General features: G+C 46.4%; 1 protein-coding gene across 2 annotated transcripts; it reads left to right on the top strand.

Moving 5' to 3' along the window:
- Positions 1-5,425: 5,425 nt before the first annotated feature.
- On the top strand, positions 5,426-18,233 carry LOC119401686 (uncharacterized). Of its 2 annotated transcripts, XR_007417368.1 has the most exons (5): positions 5,426-5,687; positions 11,512-11,710; positions 13,194-13,335; positions 15,774-16,432; positions 16,471-18,233. XR_007417368.1 is itself a non-coding variant. In XM_037668608.2 (4 exons), the coding sequence occupies exons 1-4, from the start codon at positions 5,597-5,599 to the stop codon at positions 15,942-15,944; spliced, it is 603 nt and encodes a 200-aa protein (XP_037524536.1). In that variant the 5' UTR covers positions 5,426-5,596; the 3' UTR covers positions 15,945-18,232. The 2 variants fall into 2 exon arrangements, 1 of the variants encoding a protein (XP_037524536.1); XM_037668608.2 differs by having other exon boundaries at positions 15,774-18,232.
- Positions 18,234-18,675: the final 442 nt, after the last annotated feature.

Below are 18,675 nucleotides of genomic sequence, written 5' to 3'. Positions count from 1 at the left end.
TAATTTTACTACGCCTAGATGTCAACCATGTTTGTCACCACGTTTGTCTGACATATAAATAAAGATATGTACATCACACGATTACCTGAACAGATTCGCATTGTTTGCCTACGATGTGGTCTTGTTCCGCCGACGAAACGGTGGCACATTCACCAAAAACAATCTTCTGCCTAATTTGTGCCTAATGACTACAGCAGTAACGAGACAAACGGCAACAGCCTATGTTAAAACAACAAATTTTCGTAAAACACAAAATATATAAAAAGACCATTTCATGGCCCGGGGAATTAAATATCAAAGCCTCTCGCATTTAGAGACCAAAATGGCAACTTAGCACACTTAGCACTTCTGTATTTACATATTGATTCCCAGTGCCTTACATCGCTCTGCATGAATAATGGATCAAAATGTGATATATTATGAGGACAGAGAAAACAGGAATACAAGGAAGAAATGTACTTAACTAATCTACTGTCAAGCCGTAGAATGTAAACTGGCCATGACATAGCCGTACATGCATGTAAATCAGGTAATGGCTGTTGACAAATGACAATCACAATAGGACATGAAGACACGAAAAAAAAAAGAAAGAAACCGTATGAACAGAGATGCAAGATTTAAGGGAGATGAAAAGGACAAGCCAGTGAATAACTGGCAGATAAAGAATATAGACTGTTTTAACCATTATAAATATCAGAGATACATCTTACAGCAAAAAGCATGGCTTTATATTTCTATGTTATTGAAGTTCCGCAATATGCGCGAAAGTGCAAACGTAGAAAAAAGAAACTGAGTACTGAAAGGAACTGGCCGAAAGCGATTGTTCGCTTGTGCAACATGGATTGCAGTGTTCAGTGCCACCGAACTCCTACTAAACATCGAGGTCAATATACAAAAAATACCATTCTATCCTGCGCGATATCCTATATCACTACAACACGGCTTTGGTTTGCATGCGTTAATCCGCAGTAAGTTCGGCGCGAGAGTTGAAAGGTGACGAGCGCACGATTCCTACCTGTTTGGTGGTCTGCCTGTGCATTAATTGCGTAGAAAGCTTTGTTTGTGATATTGAAAAAACAAAACGTGAACATAATTGTTTATCGTTTTAATTAATAATGATAATATGTGGTGTTTAACGTCCCAAAACCACGAGATGATTATGAGAGACGCCGTAGTGGAGGGCTCCGGAAATTTCTACCACCTGGGGTTCTTTAACGTGCACCTAAATCTAAGCACACGGGCCTCAAACATTTTCGCCTCCACCAAAAATGCAGCCGCCGCAGCCGGGATTCAATCCCGCGACCTTTGGGTCAGCAGTTGAGCGCCATAACCTCTAGACCACCGTGGCGGGGCTATCTTTTTAATTGTTTGTGATATTGAGAAAACAGAACGTGAACACAATGATTTATCGTTTTAGCTGCCACAGCTTACGAAAAACACTGCCCCTTGTCTGCACCCCTGACGTATTACCTTGCATCGGTTGTTTTTATTCCAGCTAATGAAAAGTACCGTTGGGTTTGAATGGCAGGAATAAACAGGTGCACATATTGAAAGATATTGTCAGACTGACAACAAACGTTGGTCTACAGTTGAATATTCAGCCAAGAAACTAAAACATATCGAACTGCAGAAACACATGCTATCGATTCCGGATATTTGATTTAGGGTAGACAGGACATACGCTGTAAATACATCGGACTATGAATTAGAGATTGCGAATAAATGTGAGGCCACAATTAACAAAGCACAAAACAGGCGGCGTGTCGGATCAAAACTGGCGTTCCTACTGATATCAGCAAAGAATGTACGCAATTTTTGTGGTGGATAGCTTTAAGAATAACTTCATATTGCTCCGAGAGATGCAAGTGGTACTATCACATATCGCTTAAGCGTACGGTAATACGAGACCAAGGATTAGAGGACAAATGGTCGTGACGATGTTGAAATTCAGAAACGTAAATTGAGCCATGTGTTCATGCCATTAACAGGTGGTGTAGTCAATGAGCACGAACTCTCAAAAATGAGGAACTGCTAGCTATTGAACTGAACGGCATTAAGCACCCTGGCAAGATGATGTACCGAGGAGCGAAGGAAGAAATGGACGGAAAGACAGTTTTGTAAGTCATTTAATAGAGCCGCTGGCTGCCCTATGCTTGAGAAAGGGGGTAAGGGAAATAAAGGGAAATGGAATGCGTGAACCACAAGAAATGAAAACAAAGCAAAGGAGAATAGGCTAAGACTTGGTGATGAAATTTGAATGCGTATTATGGAGCTTGGGGAAACCGCGCAAGGACTTGAGATTGCAGGGAGAATATTCCTTTGTGGAGTTAACGTGAACACGTCTGCTTCTAAAGTGATAACATTGGACTTACCCACGTCTCGCTGTGTTCTTTTACCCTTCTATCGTCTTAAATAATCAACGGTCTGCACCAGAGCCGTATATTCCTTCGGAGAGTTCGGCGGAGGGAGTTAAAGGGACACTGAAGCACTTTTAAAAAAAATGACTTTGGAATGTGTAATAGTTTGATCCTTGCTGAATACGAAAACCAATGTAAGAGTTCACAGAAGTGAGCGCAAATAGCATTTCTTGGCAAAAAAAGAGCGGCTGCAGCCGCAGGGCTTTTTGAACTGCTGAGTGAAGGCGGTGACGTCAACTTCGGTATGCCGCGTCATCGGCGCCATCAGCTCTGTAAAAGCATGGCATTTGCGATGAGTTCCACCAACGCGCGCAGCCAGAAGTAGTCACGGAGGCCACGGCTCCGCCAAAACCACGGTGGCAGAATAAAACAGGTGGCCCATCGAGCGCCGCGAGCGCGTCGCCGTACTGCTTGAGTTGCTCGCGGCCGCCGCTAGGTTCGCGACGAGTTTTTGGGCCGAAAGACGCGCATTGCAAGCTCTCGCTGGGCTGTAAAAACTGGTTTTGCTAGCTAACTTTGTGGCTTTAAACGGTTGTTTGTGCTTTTACTAGCTTGTAGTGGCTGTCTGCCAGCTTCAACCGCAAAGTGAGAGCGCCAGGCTTTATGAAGCTTAAAATTTTTTAATCGGTGCGGGTAGTCCCGATATGACTGTCACAGGGTGCCGATTGCAAGAGACGCGCGCGTATTTTTTCTTTTTTTTTTTTTTCGAAAGCGTGCAAAATTCTACCGGCGAGTGTATAGAGTAAAAAAAAGCATTTGATTTTCACGCTATCGTATGTGTGTCGGAGGACAGTAGGTGGCGGTCTTTCCGTGGAATTGCATTTCTCCACAACTGCAGTCGCTTTTCGTCTTTCGGCGCGGAGAGAAGACACAGCTTTTCTTTGCACGTTTTGTAGCCAGATTTGCAATTTCGAGCGAAGCATTTTCGTCCCATGGTGGCCGCCGCATCAGCGGCACAGATCGAGCCACCGTGGTTTCAGCCGTGGTTCCAGCTTACAAAGTGGGCGGAAACACCGATGCGGTCGCGCGCGTCGGTTTGACAGAGCGCAGCAAACGCGACGCATCAGAGCGGATCTCAAGCCGTGGGTCACCTAATCACGACCACAGTGATCTGGCCGTGATCATGACTCGAAGGCTGATTGCGACTTTGCGACGCTGGTTGCGTCGCATAGGGACGCTCTTGCTCTTCGGACGCTTGCACCCACGGACGCCTCCGCATTTATCGAAGATGACCAAGCAGAAAGGAAGAGACGCGGCTGCAACGCTGGTTGCGTTGCATGCTTTCATTAGTGGCGCGTCGGTTCTAAGCGACGGCAACTCTTCAGTGTTGCTCTAGGCCTCTCTGGTGTGATAAATACACCGCGGATCTCTTTCTCAAAAGTTAAAGATGTAAATTGCAGTTTAAATGCTCGCGACGCACACTGGCCACATGCTTTCAAATGCGCCGGAGTGGAGATATCGGCCCAGAGTATACCTGCTGCCACCTTGCGGAAAAGCGGCGGCAACTCGAGCACCTCCGTGACACGCGCGGCGCATTGGCGTAGCGGCGCGTCGGGCCACCTGTTATTCTACCACAGTGGCCAAAACTACCGACGATGACGTAGTTCCGGTCACGCCCACACTTTCGGCGCGTTCGCGTGGGCGGAGCAAGACGAACTTTTCTTTCGCGTGTTTTAAAGCTCCTGCTGCTGCAACAGCGAAAAAAATTACGCCATCGTCGACAATAATGTTGGTCCTTGTTAACAACAAAGTTTTACCGAATTGTAAAACCACTTCAGCATCCCTTTAAGGGGCTGATATACTCCAGCGTAACGTCGACGCGCGCGCACGCTCGGCACAGTGACGCTACCCTAACAAACGTGCAGCACTCTATAGGCCAACGCGCGATGCGACTGACGCGCCCAGCGTCCATCAACGCGCCCCGGCTGCAGCCGGCGCGAGATGCGACATGCTGCATTCCACGCCGGCGACGTTATCCAGACTGAACTGCGTCTGTGTCTCTACGTGAAGAAGGGACGCGTAGTGCGTCGCGCAAGTGGGAGTATAGAGTGCTCTGTTTTCGCGTCAACGTAACGTGACGAACCTAGCGTCGCCAACTCCGGCCGCCGCGGGCTGACGCGAACGCACGTCGGAGTATAACAGAGCCTTTAGAGCAGCCTACCGCGCTGCAAGCCCCCATTGCGACGTCCGTGCAGGTCCACGATGTTCCACGCAGCCGACACGTGCACGAACAGCAGCAAAGACACACCAGGTCGGTCACAGAGGAAGCATAAATGCCGACAGCGACGTCACGGGTACAGCATCACGAGAAACCTCGGCACGAAATGGCGTCGGCGGCGCGGAAGCGCGCTGTTGCAAGACTGGCGGCGAGATCAAAAGAGCGCCGAACTCTCCCAAAGGGAATATACGGCTCTGGTCTGCACTATACAATCACAGACAATGTCTACATTCAAGCTGTGTGGCTCTACCGAATCCGACCTCAAAAAATTTCAAGAAGATTATGGAAAAAGAAGAGTGGGCTTCTTGTAGCGGCCATAAAGCTGAGGCCAATGAAAACATGTTGCACCACTTGTTACTGATAAAGAAATGAGCGTCGCTGACGCTTTCAATGTCTTCGTAACTTGTTTTCTTTCGAATTTCAGGATCGCTATTTGATGTGACTAACTCTCCAATGAATGCTGCGTGCATGGACCAGCATGATTTTTTTTTTCGCATTACAGCTCAGCCATGAACTTATTTTCTCGTCTTGATTACTTTTGTCCGCATGATATACAGTACAGGAAGTGACATTTTACAAAATAAAAAGAGCCCACAAGGATTGCATTGCTGGCGGCAAAGCCAGCTGTAGCCTTGTCTGGCATCCTGGTCTGCGCTGCAGGCCGACAAAATAGCTTGCCTATGCCGTGCCCGTCGGCATGTGCGAGCGCGTGAGTCATCGCAAGCGACGGAAACACTCACCGATTCGTGGCGCACATGAAAACACCTGGACGCGCATGCGCAACGAGAAAATCACACAGGTCCTGGTCATGGAATTTCGCCGTAGTGTCACCTTTCCCAGCAATACATTCGCGACTTAGCGGATTGTGGAGTGTCTAGCGATAAACACACATTTATTAAAACTGAACGTTCAGCCCGTTTTTGTAAGATATTCTGATCCCTGAAAAAAAATTGACAACGCGATGTTGCTAGCCCTGGTATGCGGCCTTGTTTTTGCTTCACGAGGGACTTCGGCATCCAGTCTGCAGGTGCCCATGCTGACCATGCACACGGGTGAGTGACGTACAAAACGGCCAGTTCTACTTATGATTTAACACGATGGCGTTACTTAGTAGGTCTGACTGAGTGAAGGTATGGGACAGACTTGACGCCCTCTAGATGAATAGGTGGTGTGGCCACCCTGACGCTCATTATTTGAGTATGCTAAATAAGGTCATGATGTACTTGGCTTTATTATACGAATAGCCCCTCAGCCAACTCGGACAGTTGAAAATATTACACAGGTGTAAGTTTTCTACGGCACATAGTGCTCGGTTGTACAAAAAAGGCCCTCGAAGATGCGTCGGTTATATTCGTATTGGCATGAGGTGTTTTCCCATAACTGGTACTCTCTCGATCGTGGCATTCTGACAAGGAAATCGGATCTTTTAGCCAGGCTATGAAAGTAGCTTTTCATTTGTGGCGCTTTTTTTTTTTAAAGAGGCACGTCCATTTTGAGTGGAACTGAGAAAAACGCAGTTTTTTGCTACTGATGGTATGGTCGGGCCTGCTCCAACAATCTTTGGCCAGTGGGTTTATGTCACCAAAATAGCTCAAATCTATATTGCCGATAAAACCTATTTAGCCCACTATCGTTGGCGTTCAGAAGCAAAATTTGGAATTGGCTCTTATACACCAGAGTACGCGTATCTCGCACCCAGGCTGCTGGCGAGCCAAGCGCATACCCTCGTACCCAGACGCTGAACTGCCACGGCGCGCACGGGTTGCGCCAAGTAAACAAGGCAAGCTGCAGCTCTGAGGCTTTAAAGTGCGAAAAAAGTACCCGCTCACGCCGCTTCCTCGTATAAGAGCTCGTCTGGGCACTACTGCGTCGTCTTTGGATGCCGAAACAAGCAGCGCAGCAGAAGGATATTGCTTAGCGCTGTCTGCAACGATCACGACGCTCCACGGGAGTCGGGTTGGTGCGGTGGTTCCGGCTTCACCGCGAGGGCATAATTGTTAATTCAAACAGAAAAACTAAGAGCCGAGTGAAAATGCGCGCGTAGGTAGACTGACTGCGTTTATTATAGCGTGATGCCCACCTATTCCATTTTACGAACCTAATTTGCGTGACAGGCAGCTGAGTTGAAGGCAGCTTTGTGTGGGGGTGCACTTAATACCTTTCAGCGTTTCCTTTGACGAAAGTGTGGTGCAAGGATGCACAAGCAAGCAGCACGCTCTGCCGCTTTCAACGCAGTATTAAGCTTCAGTGCTTTCGATAGCATCCACGCCTTGAAGATTACAAGCTTTTCGTCTTCAAATGGTAGTAACTGGTACGGTGTTCCTGAACAGCTGGCCAGAACTTCGTGCCTTCATTCCGTTGTTTGATGTCCCCAAATTTATTTGGACACAAGGCATCCAGTTGCACATAATACATATTTTGGTACGTAAGTACACAGTACTCGCGCCAATGTCTTCACGTCGCAGACGCAGGCGTAGTGCTAGCTCAAACAGCGAAATTTTTGGCCTATTTACACAGAACCCATTCAATGAAACACAGCAGCATTCCGCCCATTTCAATATCGTCTTAACCAAGAGTCGCACAGTTAAGCTTGTAAAGCATCATTGTTACAGGATTGAAATCGCGCAGATAGCTTCCAAAAGGGATCGATGAACGATACTACAGGTGGTACTCTCTGACAACACGCTTTTGTGATCTAGACGCATTATTGTAAGAGTGCTCGTGAAACGAAAATTGCGTTCCACGAAGCTACCTGCAAAGCGTACACTAATTATTACGCGATGAATGCTGAAATGATGAGCTTTCACAAAATGTTGCGCGCAACATGAAATATGCGGCAACAAAACATCGTTTCACTCTTTTGCGAGCTGCACTGCAATTACGACTCAGACCTACTACAGCGAGAACGCTCTTTCACTAATGCGTACGTACTTGACGAGGTTGCTTCAGCAGGCTGCTCAGCACGTACTGTATACATGGCGGAGTTGCATGAGCAAGTTCTTGAGAGAGAGAATGGTTTATTGTGGCAGAAAAGCTGAGAGGTCAGCCTGAATCAATCTTCTGTCCTGCTGCTCAGCCTTAGGAAATGGGAGGGGGCGGAAAACAGAGCAGTGAGAAGGTGTTGATGATGAGCAGGAGGAAGGTGGCGATGAAGCAAAACCTTCAATGTCTAAAAACTAGTTTGTCCCTGGTCGAGTTCTGTCTCGCGCAAAAAACTTGTTCAGCGCTATCACAATATCGCGCGGATGAAGAGGCGGTGGTCCCAACAGAACTTTTTCTGAAACTTGTTGTTTCGTAGATTTGAAGAAGACGGTGGCCATCGAACTCCTCTGCGTGATACTTCGTGGGCCGACGCACAAGAGGTGTTCTGTAGTCTCAGGAATGCCACATGCCTCGCAATTCGGACTGTCCGTACAGCCCATCAGGTGTAGGTAACGAGCAGTGAACGCCACACCTAGTCGTAATCTCTGTAGTAGGCTTGTACTGCACCTTTTCATGGTTGGCAATATTCTAATGTGCATTTTTGGATCGAGTTCGTGAAGACGGTGGTGACGATGACTTGGTAAAGACCAATATGCTGCAGTATGTTCGAGCAGGAGTGTATATACAACGGTGTTTGTATCCGGTTGTGAAAATGGAATGGCCACTAATGTGGCGTTATCGTAAGCCATCTTTGCATCCGCATCGGCTTGCTCGTTTCCATGTAGGCCTCAGTGACCTGGAATCCACTGATATCTTATACGATGGCCAATTTTCAGGGCTACATCGTGTGATTCGGCTACTTCTTGAGCAAAAAATAATATGGCCCCCAATGTTGCAATAAAAACAGCGCAAATGTTCAGGCTAGGAAAAAAAAACGATAAACACGCTCTCCGGGCTACACAGTTTTGGAAGTTTCGCGCTTGCGCTGTGTAGCGTCTGCTGGCATGGCAGTTCAAGGACGCTGCTTCGTCGAGTTTAGAATAGATGGCGCGACGCGCTGTAGAAACACGGCGCTACGCGTGGAGTTCGCTGTGTTCTGGTTTGTACATATAGGCAATTCATTTCGGCTTGAATTAGCTCTCAAAGAAAGTCTAAATCGCAGCGAATGAACGACATAGCAATATTTTGCGACGAAATTACCACCACTCTTGTGCTTCCGTCTGTGCCGTCCCTTTGTTGCATAGGCGTAATGGCGATTACTAGACTTGTAGAGCGAGGGGTCTTTCCAGGCAAAAGGCGCACCATTCTGGACTGTCGGCAGCGTTTTATTGTTCTTTGTATCTATTGAAGGCCTTTCAAAATGCTTCAGCTCTTCTTCTTAGCTCGTGCTACGCCGCGTCGTTTCGGATCACTCCTTCAAGGAGTAGATCGATGCCAAATATCTTCAATCCAGTTGTCTTCTATTTCAAATATATCGTCTTGGAGCGAAAGAGCGACATGATACTGTCGCGGAAAAGTAAAAAAAAACAAGCACTAAGAAGCCGAAAGAACTAGGAAAGTCGGCCTGTTACTCTTCATATTCGAGTTTTTCCCTACAGCATCATGTCCTTCAGTAAGTACCAACTCCCCGAAGAAAAGTAATTGTGGAACGAAAGCACGGCAGCAATCTAACAGGACACAAATGAAACAGATTGGATGCGGCCATGTTGGTCGTTTTGGTCCCGATTGTTGACGCAGGGCTGGTTTAATGAATTTGAGTCATTTTGATTCAGGCAGGCGCAGGATTTGGGTCATTTTTCATTCGAAACTTCCTCTTTGAGGCGACATTAAAATCGGGAATTGCACTCCTTTGATTACAATTGCCTTAAATGTGAAAGATACTAAGGCGCGCTCTACGCTCCCGTACAATTTAGCCCAGTTTCACTTTCCGGATTTGGCTCTTTTATAAAAAAAAGAACAACACATTTCGCGTTGCTACAATTTATTTTTGCCTGCATATGAATGCATATCCATCGTTGTTGCCTGTAGCAAGTGAAGTGTTGCGCTGATAAATACGTGTATTATGGTCTAATTCCAGACATGGAGGAAGGGAACAGTTGGGAGAGAGCATTGCACAACGCCAAAGAAATAAATAAAATTAGGACGTCAGGCAAAGGCGCAAATCTTCCCTTGCCTCTATTATCCTGATAGAGCAAGGACTCCTGATTTTCTTTGGAATACGGCAATTAGGCTACATATCGGCTGCTGTGGACATCCTAGTTTGAGGTAGATTTAGGGACCGTATTGACGCATCAAACTTCAGAACGTGGAAACGTGCAAACAAACAAGATGACACGACGAAGGGGAGGGGACAGAACTGGATAAGAAGGAAGTTTTACATTAAGTGAGATAAAATACCACTAGGCATTTTGATTGTCGCTCCAGATAACGGCAGGATTCAGCGCGATTCGTGCACTCGGAAGAGCAGGTGGCGGAAATCGCCCTCTTCAATGCCACGCGCAGGTGCCATGTCTGAGAAGAAAAAATCGTTTGAAGTAGGACAGGAAATGGTTCTTTGAGGTTTCATGTGGAAATGAATTGTTTTGTTCAAATTACTGCGTGTCTCATAAGTTGTGGCGCTGCGCATTTTCTCCGCGATTCTATTGGGTGGTTTCAAGAAATCATATGTACAGCGTAAGCTCCGGTCCACTTTAGGTTGCCCTGAAGACCCTGAACAGTGCTCCAACAAAGGCTGCAGAAATAGTGTCTTTTCCTCACTTCCTTCTCGTCAACTCACCCGCCACGGTGGTCTAGTAGGTATGGTGCCCTACTGCTGACCCGAAGGTCGCGGGATCAAATCCCGGCTGTGGCGGCTGCATTTCGATGGTGGCGAGATGCATGAGGCCCGTGCAGTTACATTTAGGTGTGCGTTAAAGAACACCAGATGGTCAAAACTTCCGGAGCCCTTCACTACGGTGTCCCTCATTATCATATCGTTGTTTTGTGACAAAAACACCAACAAATATCATTATCATTGTCCTCCTTCTTCTGTTTAAGTTCAGCTCAAAAGATGCCTATGCAGGTGGCAGCTCACTTTGACGTGCTCCGCACTGCTCGGTCAAATATGTTTCTGAGAGCTCAATAGATCATATCGAAAAATTGGGACACATGTTGACGATTTATGTTTTATTCAGAGTAAGTGGAAACGCATCATCCGGGATGATTTACGCCACACCATAAAAAGTATTTCAAACTGAGTGGTGTGGCTATAAAGACGTACTATTGAAGTCATCCAACTAATAATGGCAGTGGCAGGACCCGCTCATTTTGGTCATATTGACATAATTAATAAAGCAGGTAGATAATCACAACAAGTTTATTTCATACCAAAGCACAGGGTAACCTAAGTAACGTTCAAACAAGGAAAACCTTAGTACTATAATAGATATGACAGCTGTTACCTCGGGTTGATTTAAAATTTCGACAATCAACACACATTTACTAAAAAATCTAATTTATTGCAATATAACTTAGCAGGGTGGAGGTTTGGGCTAGTTAGTGCTGCATTATGCACGAGGGTGAAACTCGAAAAGGACGTGGACGACGTGCCTGTCGTTTGTCCGCCCCAGCCCACTACGTCCTTTTAGCGCTTCACCTTCCTTAGTAACATTTGCAACAGTCATGGAAGGAATACTTCAATTACCACATAATCCGTGATTTGTTCACAGCTTAGGCGACCATGCTGTATATTTGAGGATGATAAGGTTCCCAATATAAGCTCTATAGTACTATAAAAACGCAACAGAAAGCCTTCAGTTGTAGTGAACTTAACAATACAAGAAATACAAGAAAGAGAGGAAAGGGTGAACAGGTTCACCCACGCAGGTTTTCTCTAATAACTCTGCTTATGGCAGATATATTATGTGAATAAGCAGATATACAATGTGAATAAATGCAACGACTTCTCTCACACAGGTAGTCAAAATGAGACCGTCAGCAACGACGTGACCGTATTCAACGTCACCGTGAGCAGTCAGCCTGGAAGTAACACACTCAACGTGTCGTTTCACATCGACGTTACTGTGTCATTGAAAACGCATCCAACACTTGAAGTGGCGATTACAGAGAAAGGATCGGAATCCTTGATCCCGTGTCTTGAGCACATCGGTTCTTGGTAAGAATAAGCAGAATATTCTTTTTTTAATTTGTAGTCTTATACTGGGAGTAAAATTCTTAGTAACGTACTCTTCTGTGTGGCGTTATGCGGAGGGTGGCCATATCACATCGATAAGTCTGATCTTGCGAGTTTAATTTGGTTTTTAACCGCCATCAGTAACAGTGCCGGGTGGTTCGATGTTAGCGACCATAACCACAGTAGCAGTTCCCGTTAGTCTACATAGTTCAGAAGAAAACATTTTACACGTCTTGCTGACCACCACGACTATGAAATCCTTTGTCCAATACCATAGATTATGGGTTCTCAAACTGGGCTCCGCGGAACCCAGGGAAGGGTTCCCTGAAGGACATCTTAGGGTTCCGCGAGCGGCCAGAACAAATGCAACCCGCTCCCGTTTTACCCTCATTAACAACTAATTTATGTATTTAGACAAGCAAATTTGCATTGCACATTGCATTTAACGAAGCCATCGCACGCCGCATCCGCACACCGGGTGTCTGCGAGTAGCGAGAGACCCACGTGGTAGCAATACTAAAGACTCGTCTTCTAGTGAGAGCCATGAAACTTCCACGATCTGCGGCCCAGTGGTGCCAACGCGCGGAGCGCTGGTTGTTCAAGCTCGTGTGCGTTGAAACCACTTCAAACGATATTAACGGGCACCTCGGCGCTTCATTCGTGGCTCACGGCGTGTCGGCGTACACGTGGCGTTTTCATAAACGCTGATTTGCCACCGTTCTATATCGGTTTTGTAAACAAAACGCGCAACGAGCGCTTTGACGCGCATTACAGGCGTCGCTTCGTGCACGGTGTATCGGTCGACGGCCGTTTCACTGTGTGACTGGCATGCCTCCTTTTTTTTTGGTTTCGCAAAAAAATAAAACAGGCCTCTGTACGTCCGGGGCTTCGTTTGCGGGAACACATTGCTTACTCTGCGTGGTGCCTGAAGCATGCAGTGTATGGTCGGCGGCCGCTTTACGCGACTCGCGGAGCCGCGCGGGGGAATCACAGGTGTATGTATTATCTGGAGCGCTACATCAACGGCGATGGCCTTCGATATTAATGAAAAGAGAACAGGCCAACGCAAGCATTGTTAATTCCGTGGTTGAGCGCGTCGAGAGGCGTTATAACCCCACCCCGCTTTAGATTGTCCTAATGCTTTTTAGAAAAAGTTAGGGGTTCCGCGGCACTCTGGAAAAGCCGTTGTCGATCCCGAGGGTCAGAAAGTTTGAGAACCCCTGCCCTAGATAATATCACATATCTTTTTTTTTGAACGCAGCCAATGAGAGGGCACCTAATGCACATAACTACCCACCGCTAAATTCATCCTAAGATCACCTAGCTACTTAGACATTAGCGCATTGCTGTAAAACACATGTGACCATGTGATCCCAGCAAACATGTACGTTTTGTGCGCTGATATGTTGCTCCTACTTGTTTCTCCTGAAGATAATGGAATCATTGTGTTATTTGTATTACACAGTGAGTACCACCTCTGCGATGGCAATTCTACCATGGAAAAAGAAATTACGAAGGCGTGGAATAACACATGTCCCATTATGGCTGGAAAATATCTTGTCAACATGACACTGGACCTTGCGAAGAACAAGTACCTGACTTCAGGAGTGAGTTTATGTCCTCACTCAACATTTACTGGCTCATTGAAAAAAAGTCGCAAGAGCGAAGCATCGCACACGATAGCAATAAATTGGAACGCTGTATGAAGCAAGGCTAGCTGCTAACTGCTTTCCGATCCTGTTTAGAGTAACTCTTCGAAACGCTGGCGCGAGGGAATACGGCCACTCCAGCTATCCAAGCGGTTTTCGTGCTGTCCGTGGCTTCAACGCGAAGCACGTACAAAGGTACGAGCACGGAGCAAGAATTCTTGAGGAGGCGAAACTGCGCTCGCTCGGGCGTCCTAATAAAGTCATGGAATCGGGCACAGCACTGATGCACCCGTTGTCGTGAGAGTCTGCATGCGGAGAAAACGCGCGCGTCACGCTCACCCACGAAGCTCACCGGTTCAAGGTCATTCGGCGCCGATTCGCCGTTCGTGCTTTACACCCAATGGGTGTGTTTCTCACACGCCCATGCCGGCTCTAAGTTTTTCGGTACATTAGCAAAAAAAATGGCGTCACATACAAGAAAATTACGTGAGTGTTATGTTTTTTAGAACGCGAAAGCTATATTTGTTGGTAACGTGAAGTCAATAGGATAGGTATAATTTTTTTTAAGGTGAAAGCCTTAGATGCCTCATAAAACACCAAAATTGACCGTCGGCGTCCCGCGTCGGCGGCGTTAACGTGAGTGAGGCAAAAAATCATCATCACGTGATAACGTCGCCACATGACGTATACGTTATCATAACGCCACGGATCACCAAAATTGGTCACGTCATCATGACGTCACGCGATGTGACGTCGTCGCATGACATCGTCGCTTTGCACTGCTTCCGTGATCGGTGACCGATCACGGAGGCAATGCAAAACCAGGTGAGGTGCAGAAAGCTTGCAATGCCTCCGAGCCCGGAGGCAGAGCGAAACTAAGGCGTAGAAAGCTTTGGCACAGAGGCAGGACAGACACGTCGGGGCAGGACAGACACATCGACTGAAGAAAAAGAAGAAGAAGATGGCTTTCGCCTTCGAGTTGTCTTAGTCTAACGCATGAAGGACCCTGTAAGTTTTTTCAACGAATGATAGGGCTTACTCTCCTAGAAGTGCTTCTCGCAAACGTAGTCGCCAGGCGTGAGCTTTCGATCTTTCATTGGTATGACGCGAGGCCAGGATTTCTGCCCCACAGGGCCACTACGAATTTTGAAGGTAATTACCTTCTCCTTGCAGGATATGTACCCACTGTTGTAGTTCGGAACGACACATTTCCGCCCCATCCTGAAAGAGCACTTGTGGAAATCCGCAAAGTTCTCTCCTTTGTTGAGGCGGGAAAAGCACGCGCAGAGATCGAGAAGTCAGCGCCGCCGGCGTTGCGCGGAAGTCAGTGAGCGCCCGAAAAAGACAAAAAGCCCGCAAAATCGCGAAGGAATGCGCGATAGATTGCTCGCCAGTATTGGGAACTTTCCCTCCCAAGGCTACCTACGGATGCGTGCACACAACATGCGAGCGAGGAGTGAGAGTTCCATGCATGCGAAAGACGTCGTCTGTGCAGGGGTCACAACTAGCAGCTTGTTTCAAGCGCTTTACGGCCTATAATTCGGGCCCTATCTATTAGTAACTGCAGCTAAAACATCTGACATACCTGCCGATTGATGTTAGAGACAAATCTGAAGAATTTTACAATGTAGGCGGCGGCATTGCATTTTTATGCGTCGCGTCCATAGAAGAGCATGTAAACGATGGCAACACGCCGGAAGCGCCATCTCTTGTGCTGCGGCGAAAACCGTATTTCCTCCGTGACGCTATCGCGCCACCTTCGAGCGCTAGCGCAGCCTAGTATGCCTTGTATGTCTTATGCTTTCCCTGCGATGTCCGCGCTGAAGTCACAGAGCGTACGAAGGTCTCTTCGCTCGCTGCAGCGGCCGCGTTTGCAAAAGGAGCGCGCTGTTCAAACAGAAATAAGTAACAAGTGGGACAGTTAGTCCGCGCTCGTCCTGTGTGTACCTGTTCGTTCGTTTCGTGCTTCCTGCTTTATGTTTGAGCAGTGCGCTTCCAGTGTCGAGCTGTCACGCATGATAGTTCGCGCTCGTCCTGTGTGCGTTCTTTTCGTGCGTCCTTTGGGCTCGAGCGACGCGCTGGCAATTTCGAGCTACTTTTCGTTCTTCGCGTTACATTCCAATTTATTGCTATCGCATTCATTGCTTCGCCGTGGCGGCGAAACTGTGACTTTTTTTTACTTTTACAATCGCTATTTAGGGAAAGCCAGTTCGTGAAATAGCAGGCTGCAATTACGAATTAGATGACGTAGGCGCATAGCCTGGCTTCAGTGCAGTTCAAAGTTTATTTTCGCGTAAAATAACCAGGATTGGCTGCGCTAAAGGCAATCTGAAATACCAGCCTCTATAAATACTCAGCGCTGATGAATGTTTCTTTCTTGTCTTTCCTCATTTCAGAATACGATGAAAATCTTCAACTACACGTTCAAGGATGGTGGCAATGTCACTGGCTTTGTGTCTTTCCCCGTCGACATTCCGCCCATGGCAGGCTCATCGGCCTGCCCGCTACCAGCCATACACGCATCGTGGATTCTCATTGTTTCTCTGTTGATGCTGAGATTTTGGTAGAGTTCATCAAAATGAGCTTGGACCAAGTTTGTCGCAAACATACGTTTATTTGTGTAGAAAAGGTCTATGTCTTAAAATATTAAGAGTCCAGTGCACCTGTTAACAAGTCGTGATCAAAGTGCAACTCCCAAATTAATGTCAACGAGCAAGAACTACCCGCAGGGGCGGTATGTTGTGGAAATGAAATCTGCAGGTGTTTCGTCATTCAGTTGTCAAAAACTCACCTGGTCCCCCAACCATTCTCTTAAGACAGGAGTCTCAAACACGCGGCCCGTGGCTTCACAAGGAACAAACTTTTCTGGCTTTTCTAAATGGTATTCGCATTATTTTCTCGCCTGTTGCGATTAATAACCCTTTTCTCGGGGAGCTACAAAGATGAAACTGGTCTCAAGGATTTTTTTGCCTGAGGCAGCCCATGCAGTCACTTTGTATTGAAACATCACCGTAGAACAAAAGCTATTTCAGAATTTTAGTCATTCTGCAGATAGGTATAGTCATGTTCAAATTTTAGTGATTCTGCGGATAGGTATATTCATTTTCAAATTTTAGTCATTCTGCAGGTAGATCTCTCTAAACCTACGTCAAATTCCCTCCGGATATCACATATGTATGAGATATGGGAAATGCATTCTTTCAAATGGCAACGTTAGGTGACATTTTGTTCGAATCCCTGCCACCATATTCGCTGCCACGGCCCCTGTGGGACTACATTTTCGAACTGCGGCCCAATAGTGGAGATTAGCTTCGAGACCCCTGGCCTAAGACGTCTCGAAGCCGAAAGCTATCTTTTGTTTTTGCTTTTCACTCGATGTATTGATCCTTCCCTGGCCCCACCGAAAGCGTTCTGTACCTAAACGTGGTTTCGCACTGCCTTCAGGATCGGACGCATTGCAAGCTTCCTGCACTTTACCTGCTTTTCCACTGCCTCCGTGAACGGCCCACATTTGGCCAAGTGACGATGTCTTGTCATGACGTCAAACATTCTATCAGCCTCTGACGCCATATTGACGTCATTTGGTGACGTCACCACACGATGATTTTTGCATCTCTCGTGTTGGCGGCGATGACCCCGACGGTCAATTTTCGCATTTGATGGGGCATCTAAGGCTTTCGCCTTAATAATTTGACACTTATCCTGTCTTTTACGTCCATGCTTTTCTTGTTTTGCCATTCTGGCCCCGCCACGGTGGTCTGGCGGTTATGGCGCTCGACTGCAGGCCCGAAGGTCGCCGGATCGAATTCGGGCCGCGGCGGCTGCATTTTCGATGGAGGCAAAAAGGTTTGAGGCCCGTGTACTTAGATTTAGGTGAACGTTAAAGAACCCCAGATGGCCGAAACTTCCGGATCCCTCCACTACAGCGTACCTCATAAGCATATCGTTGTTTTGGGACGTGAAACATGGCAGCTGCGAACAGCAGCTCCCATTCACTAAACCATCGGATGAACATCGAAAGTCTAAGCTTTAAAGCAGCAACTTCGTGCTTGCACCAATGTCCTCATGTGTTCACGTAATGTTATAATTTTTATGATCCAAAACAAGAACGTCATTGTACGAAAACTGTGTCCCCGTGTACTTTCTCAGTAGTTGCAGCTACCAGGCTGGCCGGAAGCGTAAAAATCCTGCCTTGGCACATGTTATTTGCATTACGAGTACAATTTACGTTTCTCTTGTTAGCGCTGTGCATAATGATGCTCAAAGGGGCCCCTATTTTGAAACAACGAGCAGCCATTTCATGAATGAGGAATAATTATTGACTTAACGAAGCAAAGCATGTGTAAAGCAACCGGAAATTATATCGAACCTTTTTTAGCACGTAGCTTTACTTTATTGGTGAAACTTCGTTTGATAAAGAAATATAATCAGTGCATTTTTGAAATAGAAGCCACTGCATCAGCATAGACAGTGTACTTGAATGTATTCGAAAGACAGTTTTTGCCAAGAATAAGGTTTTTACTGTTAAAATATATTCGCAAAATTGTGGTTTGCTTTTCGCTGACAATGTATCCTTTTGTAGTTTTTTTTAAGGCAGCAATGTTGTGGATACGGTGGCTTCTTTCTTGCCTCCTCCGCTCTTATTTTTCATAATTATGTTATTCCTTTCTGTGGGTGATTTATGAGGTTATATTATTTTTAACGTGCCATGACACAGAATATTCGTATGGCTAGCGTTATCCAAACAGTACATCCCCCTGTTTTCTACTATTTACCTTTGCGATGTCTCTTTGAAAGGATATGCTTTGCAGCGTTGGTGTGCTGCTAATTATATAACTGCGTAGGTAGTTTTTGTTATAAGTATATTCGTCTTCATCGTTGTACATGGCTTTCGATACAATTACAACAACCCATTGTATACCTGCAGTTCATTGAGTGCTGTGTAATGCCATCGTGCATTCGAAGAAATAAACAATCTAACTTCAAAGTTTCGAAATGAACAGCTATTTACTTTTCATTTCAGCTTCATTGATATCAGACAATAAAATTTGTGATGTTTTCACAATTCTGACATCACCAATCAGCAAAATTTTCAAATATGGACATGCAGCGGTAATTCTTTTCAGTGCGTCGGTTCCAAGGCAGGAAGAAAAATACAACGAAGTCAGGCGCTCAGGAACTGTGCCATTTTTCCCGATCACCGTGTTCTCACCATTGCGAATTTTCAAAATGTATCACTGTGTAACGTGACCGACGGCGTGGTCCAACTTGCCTCAGACACTCTGGTGACCAAATCCA

This window comes from Rhipicephalus sanguineus, chromosome 8, assembly GCF_013339695.2.
Source record: "Rhipicephalus sanguineus isolate Rsan-2018 chromosome 8, BIME_Rsan_1.4, whole genome shotgun sequence".
NCBI classification, from domain to species: Eukaryota; Metazoa; Arthropoda; class Arachnida; order Ixodida; family Ixodidae; genus Rhipicephalus; species Rhipicephalus sanguineus.
This window is presented reverse-complemented; position numbering and strand designations above follow the sequence as displayed.

Excerpts from the sequence above, each read along its gene's own strand:
- LOC119401686 (XM_037668608.2), top strand. The coding sequence starts at position 5,597 with ATGTTGCTAGCCCTGGTATGCGGCCTTGTTTTTGCTTCACGAGGGACT. Across the intron at positions 11,711-13,193 it reads CTTGAGCACATCGGTTCTTG|TGAGTACCACCTCTGCGATG; the intron begins GTAAGAATAAGC and ends TGTATTACACAG. Across the intron at positions 13,336-15,773 it reads ACAAGTACCTGACTTCAGGA|AATACGATGAAAATCTTCAA; the intron begins GTGAGTTTATGT and ends TCCTCATTTCAG.